Below are 16,196 nucleotides of genomic sequence, written 5' to 3'. Positions count from 1 at the left end.
GCGCGGTAGTGGGTATACGTCTTTACGAGTAATTTTATTAGGATGGCGGTAGTAAACGCAAAATCTCATGGAGCCATCCTTCTTTTTCACAAGTACCACGGGAGACGACCATAGACTAGATGAAGGCTGAATCGCACCAACGTTGTAGCATGTCGTCTACTTGGTCAGCAATAACACGGCGCTCCATAGGCGGAACACGGTAAGGGCGCTGGCGAAGAGGGGCATGGCTGCCGGTGTCGATGTGGTGAACAACCTCGGTCGCACGGCCCAAGCAAGTCGTCTGAGCGTCAAACGAAAAACGGAACTGGTTGAGGAGAGCAAACAGTTGTTCACGGTGAGTCGGGTCGAGGTCACTGGCCACAGACGATTGAAGAAGGTCCCAACTTGGTATATCGGAAGACTCAGTAATCGGCGTTACGGAGGCTACGTGCGCACTCTGTGGTAGATACCCATCAACCTCAAACGGCGAAATGAGGTCAGCAACTTCAATATGACCAAGGCATTCTCCACGAAGTAGCGGGACCACAGCTGTGGAGGCATTAGCAACAACTATGTCAGCGGCACCGCAGTTAATATCAATGATAGCAAAGGGAAGAAGGAGGTGACGGCGAGAGGAGAACATGGGAGAAGGCGCAAAAAGAACAGTCGCATCGAAAGAAAAGGGTACACACACGGGAACAATCGCAGCACAGTTGGGCGGAATGTCGGTGTCGTCGGCGACAACTAGTTTGGCGCAAAAAAAGACGGCGAATGGTCAAGAACCGCATCAGAGAGCGCAGAGAAGGCGACGTGGGCGCGGGCGCAGTCAATAACACCATTGTGGCGGGAAAGGAAATCCCAGCCAAGAATTAGGTCATGCGAGCATGACGCAAGCACTAAAAACTCGACGCCGTATAAGGCGTCCGCGATAACTACACGCGCTGTGCAAGCAGCAGACGGACGAACGGAATCGGCGCTGGCGGTTCGAAGAGAAAGTCCAGAAGGCGGGCTGGTGACTTTATGAAGCCAGCGGCAAAAACGTTCGCTGATAGCTGACAGAGTGGCCCTGGTAAGAGCAAGGGCACGAATACCGTCGACAAAAACTTTGAGAACGTTCGGCGGAGACACACGAGGTCTTATGGTAGGCGAATTGTGCGCAGGTCGTGCCCCAAAAACTGCGGCTGCTAGTTTTCCGAGTCTTGTGTCACGCTGTGACGCCGCATTGGCGACAAGGACCGACGACGAGTGGACGGCGAGGAGTGCATTGGATTGTTTTGGCGGCGGCTGATGTCCCCGAAGGTGGGCGCAAAGTGTCGTACTGATAATTGTTGTCAGCCATAGTGCGTGCAGGGGCAGAACGCAGAGTACGACGGCACAGGCGGGCGACGTGGTCTGGAATTCCGCGGGCATAGCATATAGGCCGGTTGTCATTCGTGCTCCAAGGATTGTAGGGAGGCGTCGTTGATAGGTACCGTGGAGCGACAGTCGGTGGCCCCATAGTCGGCACGTATGCAAAAGACTGTGGCGGCGGAGGGCGGGCGGTCATTGCTGCATATGTGGGAGGCATTTGTACTGGTACAGGTAGAAGCAGCACAAGCACAAGGGAGTTGTAACTCAATGGTGCAGAAAGAGGTGTGGTCTGCAGTGGAACAGGGTCTACATGTGGTGTGACAGGCGCTGGCTGGCCAAAACTGGGAAGTGCATCGGCAACCTCCTGCGTGATGGTGTGTCGGATCGCAGGGGTAAGTAGCTGGGCTGTAGACGACGGGCGTGGACCAGACAAAAGCACAAGCTGTCGGGAGACCTCATCTCGAACAAAACCTTTGATGTGAGCCAAAAGGTCACTGCTCACAGCCAGGCCAGAGATAGACACAGCAGGCGCGCGAGAGCGACGAGTACAGAGGCGTTGCTTGAGCATTCCATCGAAACTCTCGCAAAGGTTGTATACTGAGGCCACTGTGGTTGGGCTCTGTGCCCACAGCATGTGAAATGCATCTACATCAATGCCCTTCATTATGAACTTTATCTTGGCAGCCTCATCCATAGACTAGTCGACACGCTTACATAAATCCACGACGTCTTCAAGATAGCTCGTGAATGTTTCCCCTTCATGCTGAACTCGTACCCGCAAGGCTTCTTCAGCGCGTAGTTTCCGCACTGTAGGTCGACCGAAAACGTCCGTGAACTTTGCCTTGAAGTTTGCCCAAGTTGGCATGTCTGCCTCATGGTTTCGATACCAGAGGTAAGCAAAGTCACTCAGGTAGAAGATGACGTTGTTGAGCTTCATGCGGTCATCCCAGTTGTTATGACGACTCACCCGCTCGTACGAGGCCAACCAATCTTCAACGTCCTGGTCGCCCTGCTCGCTGAAAACTGCGGAATCTCGCTGCCGAATGGTACCGGAGCATGAGATGGACTGCGAAGGGGCTGCCAATGGCTGTTGGCCTATCTCGTTTCTCGCCACAGGTATCGTACGGCTGCGGAGCTCCACGGTGATCGTTTAAGGGTCGTACCTCGGCACGTTCCACCAAATGAAGAGGGGTTTATTGGGGTTTATTTGGAGGACTGGAGACGGCGACCGGTGACACAAGGCGATCGCAGAGCGAGGCACAATATCGCCCGAACAAGATGGTCCGAGCTCTCAGTGCGCGCGCCAGCTGATCCGCGTCTTCATCGTCGTTAGCTTCGGCGCTGTATCATCTTCTTCCTTACAATATACATACATATATATATATATATATATATATATATATATATATATATATATATATATATATATATATATATATATATATATATATATAATATTGATAATGCCAACCCTATGCTGCGTTATCTTTGCCGCATTTGCCGTAATTTTGCACCTATGTCTCTTCCGCTCAGCCGGCGTGGCGCAGCAATTACGGCGCTCGACTACTGTTCCCAAGAATGCGGGATCCGATCCCGGACCTCCGCTATTCGATGGAGGTGAAAAGCAAGTCGCCCATGTGCTGTTCGATGGCAGCGCATGTTAAAGAATCCCAGGTGGTCGAAATTTCTGGCGTCCTCCAATAGCTTGAGTCACTTTAGGACGTCAAACCCCACAAACCAAACTATTCATCTTCATTAAACTCGTCTTCAGGACATTATTACGACCTAAATTTCAGCACGCAACATCCGTATAGATTGAGATTTGTAAAATGCGCTATTTGGAGAAATCTGGAATAGGCGTTTGGTCACCAGTGGGAGTACTCAGGCCGCTGATGGTGATGTTGAGGGGTTATGAGCGGACAATAAACGACCAAAACGTCCGTGTAATAGACACAAGGTATCTGAACAAGCCGAGATGTCGTGTACTGATCACTTACCCCACAACACGCTAATTCTCGATAGTACACACGACAATGTCCGATGTCTTTTCACGTAAACACTAAAGTCAAGCTATCCTTTTCTGATCTTGCGGTTACAGGAATTGAGCTTGCCCTATTCTTGAATAAATCAGGTTAATATTAACACAAAGCTAGTTCCACAAACGTAAGCGCTCGAACAACTACAGCTGTTTATTACATTAATACTATATTTCTTAGGAAGGAAGACTTCAAAAGCAGAGGAGTTTCTGAAAATTGTTTATTTATAGCGTTATCAGTCTTGGAAAACAACACATCCGCCCGCGGTTATTGCTGGCGGCCTAGGCAGTTACGGTCGGAAACAGTATACTTTCCTTTCCCTTCGCACAACCTGTCATAGTCACGTTCGCAAGGATACGTTTCAGGAAACTTCACAAATTCTCGCTCCCATATGTGGAGTCGGCATTGCTCTTTTCCTAAAAATGAAGAAATTGTCTTTAAGTCAATACTGAAGTGAAACAAGTACATTATTTATATTTGATAAGTCGCTCATTATTTCGACTAGTACAAAAACTTCTGAAAAAGACATCTAATTTTTGCTCTATTGTGAACAGAAATGGGGTTCTAGCAGTGACCGAAAACTCAGCGGCCCGAAAGAAACCCACGTGATTTTTTTCACGTTAACTTTTAAGCGGTTTGATTTGGACAACTCATTGAGCGGTTTAAGAACCGTATTAGCTTTATGAAGTAAGACTTCCGGAGAAGGGCCACTAAGGAACCGACTGCTGTCTTCAGCATAGAGGATATATGTACGTTATACCTTCTGCTATACTGTTTATATCATATATACAAAAGAGGCCCTTTTCTAGGTGGCTACCTAGGGCAACGCCACAACGAGTTGGTTGCGGCTGTCTTTGTTACGGTCAACAGGAGTTGCCTAGGGACGTTCTGCTAAGTATGACCGAAATAAATTGTGACAGGAATCACAAACTGAATATATCTGTTATGTAGTAATATGTAGTTATTGGGGCGATCGAACGTTTTAGTCAAGTAGAAAATTTCCCCCATTAGTTCTTTTTTTTTTCAATGTTTTGCGTTATAATTTTTTTTTGTTTAAGAAATGCCGATTCATTAGACTTACCTTTATAAAATTCAAATTGAGACGATCCTAAATTAGCAAGTGAATTAAATAAACTTTGCGTTTTCCCTAACCTTTTGCAAGCTTCGCAAAAAATATTTCTCATGCGAACGTAAATTGCACTACTGTTGGTTACGTTGTTCTTTTTTGTCATCCTTTAAATATAACAGGAACTGGACCATTCTTCATTTCACTTGGGAAAGTCACAAACAGAATGAAATGTCTATTATGTGCGCTAAGCATGAGGCTGCTATACCAGCTACAAATTTTACAGGTTTAATTTCAACACCAACGTAATGCACACTACGTGCTGCATTAAGTTTCTGTAGAATAGGAAAACTTTCAGGAGGATCTGAGGGAGGTAATTGATCTCAATCGCGTGTCCCATATGTAAAGAAATTAGCTGTCAAAGAAGAACTTTCGGAAGATTCCAATTTGTAAAGAGCTGTTGTATTCTTCATAAATGTCGGCATTGGTACAAACGTGCAAAGTATATATTGCGTCCTAACATCTTTGTTTTTCTTTTGCTGAAGTAACGCGTCTTTTAGAAGTTTATGAACGATGCAAGATGCACATATATTTTTTTTAAGGAATTAGTGTTGATAGTGCTGACCTTGTTAGGCTACTTCTAGATGCTTTGACAAACGAAAAGCACACTGTAGCTTTACCTTGCGTTGTGAAGGTTTCGCTTTAATATCTAGTAGATCATGCAACAGCTTCAGTGACGGGTTAAGGACATTTCGCTTGGCAAGAATTAAGTGTACAGATTAAAAAATGCGATCACTGATGCTGAAGCAGCAGAACTCTGAGACAGAAAGACATTCTCATAAAATTACCGTAACGTATAATAATCTCAGGAGGAAGCAGCATTTTTCGATAGCAAGTTTTGCAAATACTTTAAGGCTGAAAATATGGCTAAGGAATTTCAGTTTTTTGTTAAAGCCACGACCATAATCAAGCATCAAACGGAAAGCCAGTGAATACGTGGTGCGTTGAAATGCCCAATACATATGACAGTTTGAGTAGCACCAAGGCTCCGACATAATGGTGTAAGGCGATTATATTGTACGGCCCTGACAATTACGTGGAGTTCTTTTTGCTACCCTCTTCTCATGAACAGACAATAATTTTTATTTTGTTTTCTGTGTATTTTTATATTTTTCGAATGGTCACTGACGTGTTCGCATAAGGTCTAAATATAAAACTGAACGACGTCCCCCACCAGTCGCTGCGTTACGCTCCCAGCTAAAGACTTACATGAGCGATTTGTGTATTATCGTAAACAATTTATGTAATGTGATATCGATGCCGACACCAACTCGAGAAAATGTCGAGCTACTAAGATGCATTGTTTGGCTCATAGCACTTAAACCTATCGGATTAACACTCGAGAGAAACAGCTTTTGGCTGCGCGCAAATGTGGCAATTACTTGAGTCAGTCTATCCATACCCTCCATTGATATCCAAGCCCCGATCAAAGGCGGCGAGTTCAAAGAATAGCGACTTTTGCATTAAAGGACACAGCGAAAGACAGAACAGTGCTGCATCAGCGCGTCCGCTCTCTGATGAGATATCTGCCAGTAGTGTGAGCTGCTAGTGGCACCATGTTCTCTAGAGAGCTGTACTTTCAGCCTATTCTGCTGGCGTATTTATGGAGAAAAGGCATGAGTGAAGACATTTCGCGACGTTTGGCAGGAAAGAAAAAACGCTGCAACCACCAAATTACTCTGCATTTTTTTTTCAATGCAAGAATGAATTTTCATACAGGTTGTTAGTACTCAAATTAATTCGTTAAGACAGGAAACACGCTGTCTGGTCGAGGAGGGATGCTCATGACATTGCAGGACACTCCAGGTGTATGTTGCCTCGTTAATCAAAGAAAACTGGTTACATGGCAGCTCAGGTAGCAGAGGTTTTGGAATACATAGCACAGACTCGACACATTCTCAACAGCTACTGGCTTGTCCCACCTTCAACTGCGAACTCTTCTATTCCATATTCCTAAAGATTTTGCACACTTGGCTAAAGTAAAATGTGTATAATAATGCGCTCAGAGACGAAGTGGTTTATATAAGCTTCTATAGTAGTGGCTATGCGCCCTACAAAGAAAAAATATCGTGCTCTAGAGCTCCAGAAGACTGAAATCGAGTCGAAGGGTTTTATCGGCAGTGGCTTGTGGCTAAACAGTTTCAAAGCCTTCGAACGTAATACAGGCACCAAAATTAAAGGTTGTGTCAATCGTACCTCTTATGCTAGTGCTGCTACTTGTGGCTACTCCGTAAGTAGAAAGCTAACATAATGCGTCTCGTGGTGCTTTCGGCCCGCATCCTCCACCGACGGTTAGGCAGCTCGAGTGGGTGCGTTGGTGGCAGTTTTACAAGCGCCACCTGACGTCGAGCAACAGAACTATGTGCTCGCGCTTTGAGCGAATAATTAAGGCACTTCTACGTAATGGGCGCGCATCGAAAGGCAAGAATAACAAGTGCAGCTATACACAAATACAAAAACGAAGTGACTGAATGTGGAGTCTTGCGACATGACTGCCTCAGAGCGGAGAATCGTATCTTCGCGGCAAACAACTATTTTTCAGAGCGCCTCTTGGAGCGGAGCTTGCAACGAAGACTTTTCTATACTAATCTTGCATGGCACGTGGACCGAGTGACTAGGCATGGGAAATATACGAGGGTCATACACTGGGTTTGTGGCTGAATGCACTCATTGCAGATCGCAATATTTGGGTGCGGCTCTGTATCGTCTAGTTCTGGCTTAAGAAGTACCACCATTCTCCTTGTCGTTCGCAATTCTGGGCAACTGCTCATATAAAAGCTCAGGGCTCCATGCTGTCAAAGCCAGAACTGACCAACACGGCACTCAAGATCCTACTCTGCTCCGCGGTACCCGCCAGGGTCATTCCGAAGACAGACATATAGGCCAATATCGTAAATTGCAGGGCTGAGACCTTGATAGATTTTTAATGCTATCGCCTCTTAGAAATAAATGCGAATATTAAATATACCAATAAATAGGTGCCACGGATGAGCGCCGTATTAAAACAATTCCAAGCTTTCGCAGGAGTTTTGAGCTGTACAGCAGCGGCACCTGATGAGTGGGATGGTTAGCTGCGCAATTGTGCGTTGAAAGCAGAGGAGGATGGTATGCGGTGGTAATAGGCGTTAGGATCGAAAACTTAGGAATATGCTTCTCGATATGAGATTTCTCAGGCCACATTACTGACATGTACTGAGACGGTACAAAGTGCTAGCAGAGTGTTTATGTACCACCTGGCAAGCTTTCACATGGGAAGGCGGCAAGGTAACCGAGCCTGGTGCCCTTGGAAACAGAGTTAGATAGACAACGCTTAAAGGTATCTCAAGGGCCTATATTTGTCTATGTTGAACTATCTTTCACGTAAACAAGGTGGTCAAGACTATATTCTATAAATTTTTGCATAATGCGCGACATCAAAGTTATCATAGGTAATCAATATGTGCAAACGTTCCGACTTCAGGAAGTATAAATTGAAGCAAATCGAGGACGCGCTAAGGAAAGGTCGCGGAAAGGCGGCTCGTCGCAACGAAAGGCGGGCTTCAATTGCCATCCAGAAAGTTACACCAACTTTTACTATCGCCTACGCGGCCGCAACCCGTATGTTATAGCTGTGGCATGACCAGACACATCTCCCGTTACTGCCGTCGAAACGGCCTGCTGCCACAACACTGTCACCCGCTTCCAGATGCTTCTGATCGTCTCAACGCTGAATTTTTTACGTGCACGCCCAGATACCTATCGCCAGCCACAGATGGGAAATGGCTCGCTTGCTCTGACCGACGCCTGACACCGGCAATCCAAAGAGAGCGACGATCACCCTTTCTTCGCCACCGTGCTTCCCGCAGGAAACTAGAAGGCACGGCTAATGTAGGTGAGGTCACTGGAGAATCAACGTTCGGTATACCTCTGCCTGCATTTATGTTAAGGACGACTTGAGGTACTCAGTGCGGGCATCAGCACTATGGCGGTAATTTCTTATGTATTTAGCTTTCAGAGAATTGCGGCTCGAAAGTTTCTACTGGTGGCCAAACGTTTCGGACAGAATTCACGTGGTTGTCTCCTTGACATGAAATAACCTAGGAGTATACATTTTGCAACAAAGTGGTGCACTATTAGACTGCCGGAGTGAAAATATTTCACTGACTACTACATCGATGAAAGCTCTTGTAGAATCCTCGTCGCTCGATTTTGGCGCGATGTCTGTGTCTGAAGATACAATCATCCCAGTAGTGTCTGCAGAATTCATCCAAGTTCAGCGATGATTTTGATGACGCAGTGGAAACTAAACAACTTACCTGTACAAAGAAGGGTGTCTTGGTGCCCCATTGCATAGTTTCAATAACTAGACTGAACACCTTCCTGTATGCTGTGAACTATTCAGGCGAGCCAGCGGTGTTACCTTGTGTCATGAAAATCGCTCCTTTCCAGGAAGGTTGTCGATTTCAATGGCGGCACTAAGTGATGGTACTTTTGAAGAGAAATCGAACCCTTTTTGCAGAGTTTCGAATCCAGGCAATGATAATACACCTTTGCCTACAAAGGAGCATCGAAGTTTGAGTGACCTGCTTGCCAAAATTGTTTCCGTCTCCGACTTCTGTATGTATTATCCACAACCGATTCGAACTTCTAGCTGTTATCATTCAATTATTATTGTAACCTCTCGCCCTATCAGACAGAAGTTCTACCTTGTGTCGCCAAAAACAGGTCAGCTCGCTAATGAGGAAGTTCAAGACATGTTAAACGTGGCGTCTTCCAGGATTACCCCAGTCATTGGGTGGCTGCATTTATCCTCGATAAAAAGGAAGACAATGCATAACCATTCTGTGAAAATTATCATTGGCCAAATGTGGTAAACGAAATGATGTGTATTAGCTTGCACATATTTTTGATGTGATTGACTGTCTTCACTCAGCGTCATGGTTCTCCTAAGTGGACTCCAGATCAGTGTACCGGCAGATACCGATGCGCTTCGAATACAAAGAAAAGACTGCATTTGTGACACGTGACGGTTTTTGTGAATTTAACCTAATACTTTTTGGACTGACAGTGCGCCTACCACACTTGAACTATTCAGGACACCATTCTGCGCGTAATAAATTTGAAACTTTGTCCTATTTGCACGACGTTCTAATGTTTGATAACACCTTTCAGGAATATAATAGCCGCCTCTCGATTTTTCTTGGCTTCACTGAAAAGCTGGCATCGTCCTCAAATAAAAGAAATGGTTTCTGCATAAAGGTGCCCTATTAAATAGGACTACTGACTGCGATTCTGCCGTTCTCCATCCAAACTTTCTTCTGACATCGGTATATTCTACAGCACTACTTCCCTTCTGCTCCCATCAAAGTTAACGCTGACGCTAGCGGCATGGGTATTGGAGTTGCGCTCATCCAGTGCCATGGTCGCCGTCAAATTGTTATAGGTTATGCTAGTCGCGCGATGAGGAAGTCCGAATGTAGCGCTTGTGTCACGTTTTCTTCTCGTCAGTGGTTGTCATTTTGCTCTCGATTACTATGAGAAAATAATTGCGCAGTTAGTGGACAGCAGTGCCTCGCAGTCGCTTTCGTTGAGAACGAATTCCTTCCTACCTATACTGGAATGTTTAACCGTCGTAACCGACCAACATTTGCTTTGTTTGTTTGTAAATCTCTGTGACCCTTGCGGCCCGCTGGTGCGATAGGATTTGCGGTTGCAAGATACTGTGACATAAAAAAGTGGCCGTCAACTTGCTGGCGCTTTTTCTCGTTCTTGACTGCTTTCGTCTATTTATAATGATGCAGATAGCTTTGAGTACTACCTGGCATACATATCAGCAATGTTCCCTGATCTTCATTCGTTCCAGACCAACCGATGCAACGATCGGACTGCCGCGCACTTTGCGGCCGCTCAGACTTCAAGAGGTGCGCTTTGCTGCGTGCGTGCCGGCCTACTTTACACGAATTTCAACCCAAGGGTGGACGCTTCCCTCTCGCCGCGCCGGAAAATCTTCGCATTCGTGTACTTGAAATGATGCAGGACAATGCTGCTTCCAGCCACTTGGGTGTCGTCTGGATCCTTCACCTCAGTCAGGAACGCATTTTTAGGCCAAAAATGCGTCAGACCCTTTAGTGCTATGTAGCCAGTTATGCCAAGTGCCAGCGGTACAAGCTGCCTACTGCCCGTCGACCAGGAGCGCTGTACCCTATTGCAACTCCGACCATGCCCGTTTAGTAGGTGGGCATCGACCCTTCTAACCTTTTCGGCAGTCTTCGAGCGCTAACCGATGAATATAGGGATGTGTTGACCACCTTAATCGATATTCAGAGACAGAAGCCATACCCTCAGGCACTGCCTGCGAAGTATCCATATTCTTCTGAAATTTCTTATATCGCGACATTACCCTCTTCGAGGTTTGTCAGTGACCCTGAGCGCCAATTTACAACTGATGGTATTGAAGATCACTTCGTTTCTATGCCTGCGATTACCGTCATGCGTCGCCGTATCACTTCCGAACAAATGGGCTTTTTGAACTCACCAACTGCACTCTGACAGCCATGCTGAGGATGTACGTGGTTTCGTATAATGACTGGATGACATCCTTTCTTTCATTGCATAACAGAATAGACCGGCTACAGTCCGTTTTACCTCCTTTACGCTCGAGTTCTGCGCAGCTGTCTCGATACCATCGTTTGTTTCTCCCTTCACAAAGAGTCGTCCATCGCAGCCATGTCGAGCTGAAGCTCGCCGCATTGTCCGCCTACGCATACTATACTCACAGGAGCATTTGCGGAGCGTTACGACAATCGACGCCCGCATGTTTTATATGTCCCGAGTGACGTATTGTTGCTGTGGACGCCGCTTTGGAAGCGTGGATTATTCCAGCATCTACGAATCCAGTGTGACGTGCTTTGCAGTGTCATGTAAAAGTGTAAAAGAAGCAGAGTCTGGCGCGCGTTAGGAACTAGCAGTCCTAGGCTAAAATAAACACTCCCGTTACTACTGCGCAAACAATAATATGAGTGCCGAACATATACAATACTATGTAATATAAGGTAAACATTGTTATGAAACTAGATTACAAAAATTAGAAGGCAAATGAAATTTGATTTAGAAAACTACTTTATGGCTAATTTTATACAAGCTATAAAACGAATTGCCACGGCGCATTATCTCCCTTTCTTCTTTATTCATCTAACTGAAGACGCGCTTTAGCTAAACTTTCTGTAACATAAAATAAACTGGGGTAAATATGAACGCAACAGGATATCTGTTAGGGAACTTTTTATTGTCTGCACTTTGTTGTGATCAATGTAATTCAGTTGCGGGTTTGTTGATTTGCTTTTCAACATTTATATATTTCGCTCAAGTTCAGTCTGTAATGTAAGGTGCTATTCAAACGGGAATATGTTCGCATCACGTATGCATACTTTTTTTATGCACCACAAATAATGTGTGTTGTTCATAGCATTAGTTATTGGCTTCCAGTGCCGCAGTTGTGCTTAGTGGCGCAGTGTAATGTGTATAAGTACATCGGAAATAAATATTAGTTATTAATAACGAACACGTACGAACATCATCAGTGAGACTAGGCGAACAATAGTTTTAAAGGCTACACCGTCACTTTTCAAGGCAGAGCACAGATGTCATGCGAAATTAGTTTATGAAAACAATTGGATCAGTGAATCACCGTCGCCACTAATTGACGAAAGTTGCATGTAACTGCACAACAGGGCCCACATTGGCTACGCGTTTGCCCTCCGTTTTCGACCAGTGTGGCTTCATTTGCATCGAAAAGAAAATTCAAGAGGCCATGTGTTTTGCAATATGGGCGCACATGAATAAAGCTCAGGTAGTCTCATTTTAGGAAGCCTACAGGTATGATGTTCTTGTTAGTTTTTGCCGCTTTGGGAAATTAAACCTCTAAACATTGAGAAAAAGTTTAGCTTTGGGAGCACGAACTCATTTTAACCGTTTCGTCTACATCTGCGTCTTCTACTATATTCGAGAATTCAAAGGCAACCTGACACATCGATTCTCATTTTAGACTCATATGGTTATCGTCCGCTTTAACACTGCCCAACCATGGCAGGACACATTGTCCCGCTCGTCAAATGTACAGTTACGCAGTGTGTGAATAGGCACTAGCTTTTTAAGGCTCGCTATGAATGGATGCGACAATGTGAGGATATAACTTTTCATAATATTGTTCACTGCTACATAGAATATAAAAGGGGAGTAAGTAGTGGATAAGAAAATGCTGGCCGATTTGTTTATATCGAGTTGCTAAGAATAATCAGGGTCGTGCCTCCAAGAAATATATCTCCAGCGTTTGTTTGCTTTTTGCCCCATAGTGTCCAGTTGCAAATTTTCGTTAATTTCAACGCCGGGCAAATCCCCCCATATATCTGTATCACTATTTTAGGTACAGAGAGGGCGATCTCGGCGCAGATATAGGCGTTGAAATTATGCCACATCCGATTAGCGGCAGTAGTGAGGGCATGGACGGACCTGTTTGTCCAAAGCGCGATCTCCTCTCTGCCGGTAATATCCCTGGGTAGAGTTTGAACACCTGCGCAGCCAGCAACACGCATGCGGTACTGGAGGTGCTTTGTTATTCTGAAAAGGGGGAGGAATATGCATCTTGGCAACCGGAGTATTGGTGAGAGTGGAGTTTGCAGGAGGGATGCAGGACCTGCCAGACTTTTTGCTGAGAATGTCACGCGGCATCCACTGAGATCGGATATTTTTCGGTATGCGAGCCGGTCAGACGATGTATGTGCTGCCACATTGCTAGTCTGCAGCTGACGCATTGGAATGTACACGTTGCTTCAATATCATCATTGGGTTTTAAAGAGCGCCCATTTACAGCATTCTTCTCACCTATGACCACGATATTTTTTCAAAGCGAGTTACAAAAGCATTGTACATGCGCCTGAAGAAATGTCCACAAATTCTCTGTTTTTATACTACTCTGAACTAGCGGCAGCAGAAACATGTCAGGCACCCGTCCTATAGACAAACGTGGTGTGTAAACTGTTGCTCTCCTTTCGGCCTACGTGGATTCTTGCCATCCCAGTCCCGCCAACAACCGCTTTCTCCCCAACACGGCGAGCATGGATATCCCACTCTGCGGAAGAAACATCTCTTCACGATATAGTTTGCCTTCAAGGCCAAACTGACCGATACCGCGAAGCAGCGTACGTCAAGCATTTTAAACAAAACATCTATGAATCCAGATTCTATTACCATAAGTTCTTCTAATTTGTTTAGAATAGAATGCACTCGTATGACAGATTTCGGCATTATTGGATGCTACCTTGTGAATAGGAAGGTGAGCTTGCAGTCTGACAACCATAAGATCCTCTTAGATTGTGATGCCAAATACCAGTCCGCTAAGGTTTCCGTTACTGGGATATTGACTCTTACATATGCAAAAGCAACGAAGATATAGAAAACTTTTTCCAGAGAATCAGTCTGTGGAAAATGCGGCGCTTTCTATATTACAGTGCACAGGTGTCAATTTGGAAAACATACGACACGTTCTTGTGTCCTAAGAAGATCGGTTATATTACAATGTGGCGTCACGTAAGAAAGGTTTATGGCATAAAATAATTAGGATTTTGAAATAATCAAAATTTTGTTTATTGTAAGATACATTATTTGATGGAGTCTTTACGTCTGATTTAAATAGAATGACGCGACAATGCTAGTGATCCCGTTTTGCACTTTCTTTCAGGATCCTGGTTATCTCCACCGATATTCTACTCACTTTATGATCAATTTCTTAACACGTGTGTCAATGATCTCGCACATTACAAGTTCTAAGTTGCCTCCTTGTCCATGCTAGCATGCCACATTGGCCGCGCCAGAAGGTGCCGGCATCGCCTAAGAATGTGTGCAGGACTGGACAACTCCACTAGTCATTACCTAAACAGAGATTATTCATTCCTTCCTGCTCAGTTCTTATGACAGTCACCCAGGGGGTGTTGGTATTTAGGCGTATATATTGAGTAGAATAATTGTAAAGCCTATATAAAGCGTCTACAGATAGTGAATCCGTTTTCCAGGATAATACTGATGAAGCCACCAGATTAACCTTCTAGACTAAAGCTATTTGGATATAACGGGCCAAGTAAAGTCGAATGGCCGCCGTCAATTATTTTCTGATGACTTTAGGGAGGTTGAGAGAGAACTGTTGCTCTGCCACATCCATACCATGTGGTAGCTGCCATGCCCCATCTGCATAATTGGGACTTCCGCGAAAACGCGAGATTGAAATGTTTGTAGTTCCATGCAGAGCATTGTATTTCAAAATAACTGGAGCAGAATGCATTAGTTTGCTTCTGTAATTGATTTGCAGGGGCTGGAAATTGATAATACCTATCATGTAATAAGATTTGATTTGCTTGATAAAACTAAATGAGGAATATTCTGGTTGCAGTTGTTATGGCATCAAAGACAACGCCCGTTGAATGTATATCAGACCAAATTGGCACCTCCTACCAAATTTATTATAAAGTGTTGTCCTGTTCCGTCAGAAACCCCATTGACGATTCAGCGCTACTGCCTGTCAGTATCCTGTCCGTTACTTGTCACTCGTAATGCAGACAACACCGATGCCCAAGTTTCTCAGGAACGTGTCATTGGCACCATATCGTTAATATTGCATTGCAACACTGCGTGCTGTGAACAGAAATGGGGATTAAAGTTTTTCATTTGTTGACAGCCAGGGGCGAATTTCGAAATATCAATTATCAAAATTATGCGCCTTTAATTTCAATGACTTGGCTCCACCGCATTGCCCAAAATGCCATCACTGCATTTTGCATCGCATACGGAAACCGTAATTGCATTGGGTGATGTAGAAGTGGACATATTTTGCGACTATACCTGGCACTGCGGCGTCAAATTATGGAAACGCAACAAGGAAACCTGATTCTATGTCCATGAAGTCCCTTTTTTGGCATTAGCAATTTCGAACCATACATTTTACAGAAAAATTCAAAAGCTACTAGACTTTGTTGTCGACAGTTTCAAAGTACTGAAAATATAATACCCAAAATTGCAATTGCACCGTTTCTTTTAATTTTTTACATATATTTTATTGGGGTTGCTGTTCGTCTTTTTCTCAAGCCCATCGCCGCGGGCTACGCCTACAGTTCTCTGAGCTTTTAAAACAAAACTCCGCAAGCATCAAAACACGATATGGTTTCAGAGCACAGGTTATAGTGAATTACCTTATTTCATTCCTTATTTACACTTACCAGTTTCAGAGTCGTTAAACGTAAATATACCGCAATGCTGTTCGGGATTCCAGTATATCAGAGTGTATGGATATTCTTTGGTTGCCTCTACAAGAACAAAAAAGTGGATATAAAAATTATATCTAACGAAGCCTTTATACCTATAAATACATAACTAGATGATCAAATGGTACCCAAATCAATTTAGTTCCTTATTGTCTTCTTAACACATCAGAGCGAAACAAAGCAATCAACCCTAAACATCGACATCAAAGTGACCACACGAACACATCCGCATGGCTTTTTCTCGTGCGTTTATCGGTGTGGGTGACATGTTTTTGAGCAATGAGAGACCACTACAGAGAAAAACAAATGCCTAAATAGAGCCACAATGAATTTTTGAGATTATTGATTTTGTTTTTCTCGCGAAATTTCTAAACGGTTGGTCATGAGTTATTTTTGTTGCTGCCTGCTAGATTTGTT

General features: G+C 44.5%; 1 protein-coding gene across 1 annotated transcript in view; it reads right to left on the bottom strand.

Moving 5' to 3' along the window:
• Positions 1–3,599: 3,599 nt before the first annotated feature.
• Positions 3,600–16,196, bottom strand: part of LOC146181519 (uncharacterized) — a 54,404-nt gene continuing 41,807 nt past the window's right edge. Inside the window, exons 4-5 of the mRNA XM_084577891.1 lie at positions 15,735–15,821; positions 3,600–3,781 (exon numbers count right to left, since the gene is read on the bottom strand). Of these exons, the coding sequence (XP_084434017.1) occupies positions 3,633–3,781; positions 15,735–15,821 (236 nt within the window). The 3' untranslated portion in view covers positions 3,600–3,632. The remainder of the gene's footprint in view (positions 3,782–15,734; positions 15,822–16,196) is intronic.

This window comes from Amblyomma maculatum, chromosome 8 (assembly GCF_055883805.1).
Source record: "Amblyomma maculatum isolate TAMU_Amacu chromosome 8, ASM5588380v1, whole genome shotgun sequence".
In the NCBI taxonomy this organism is placed as follows: domain Eukaryota; kingdom Metazoa; phylum Arthropoda; class Arachnida; order Ixodida; family Ixodidae; genus Amblyomma; species Amblyomma maculatum.
This window is presented reverse-complemented; position numbering and strand designations above follow the sequence as displayed.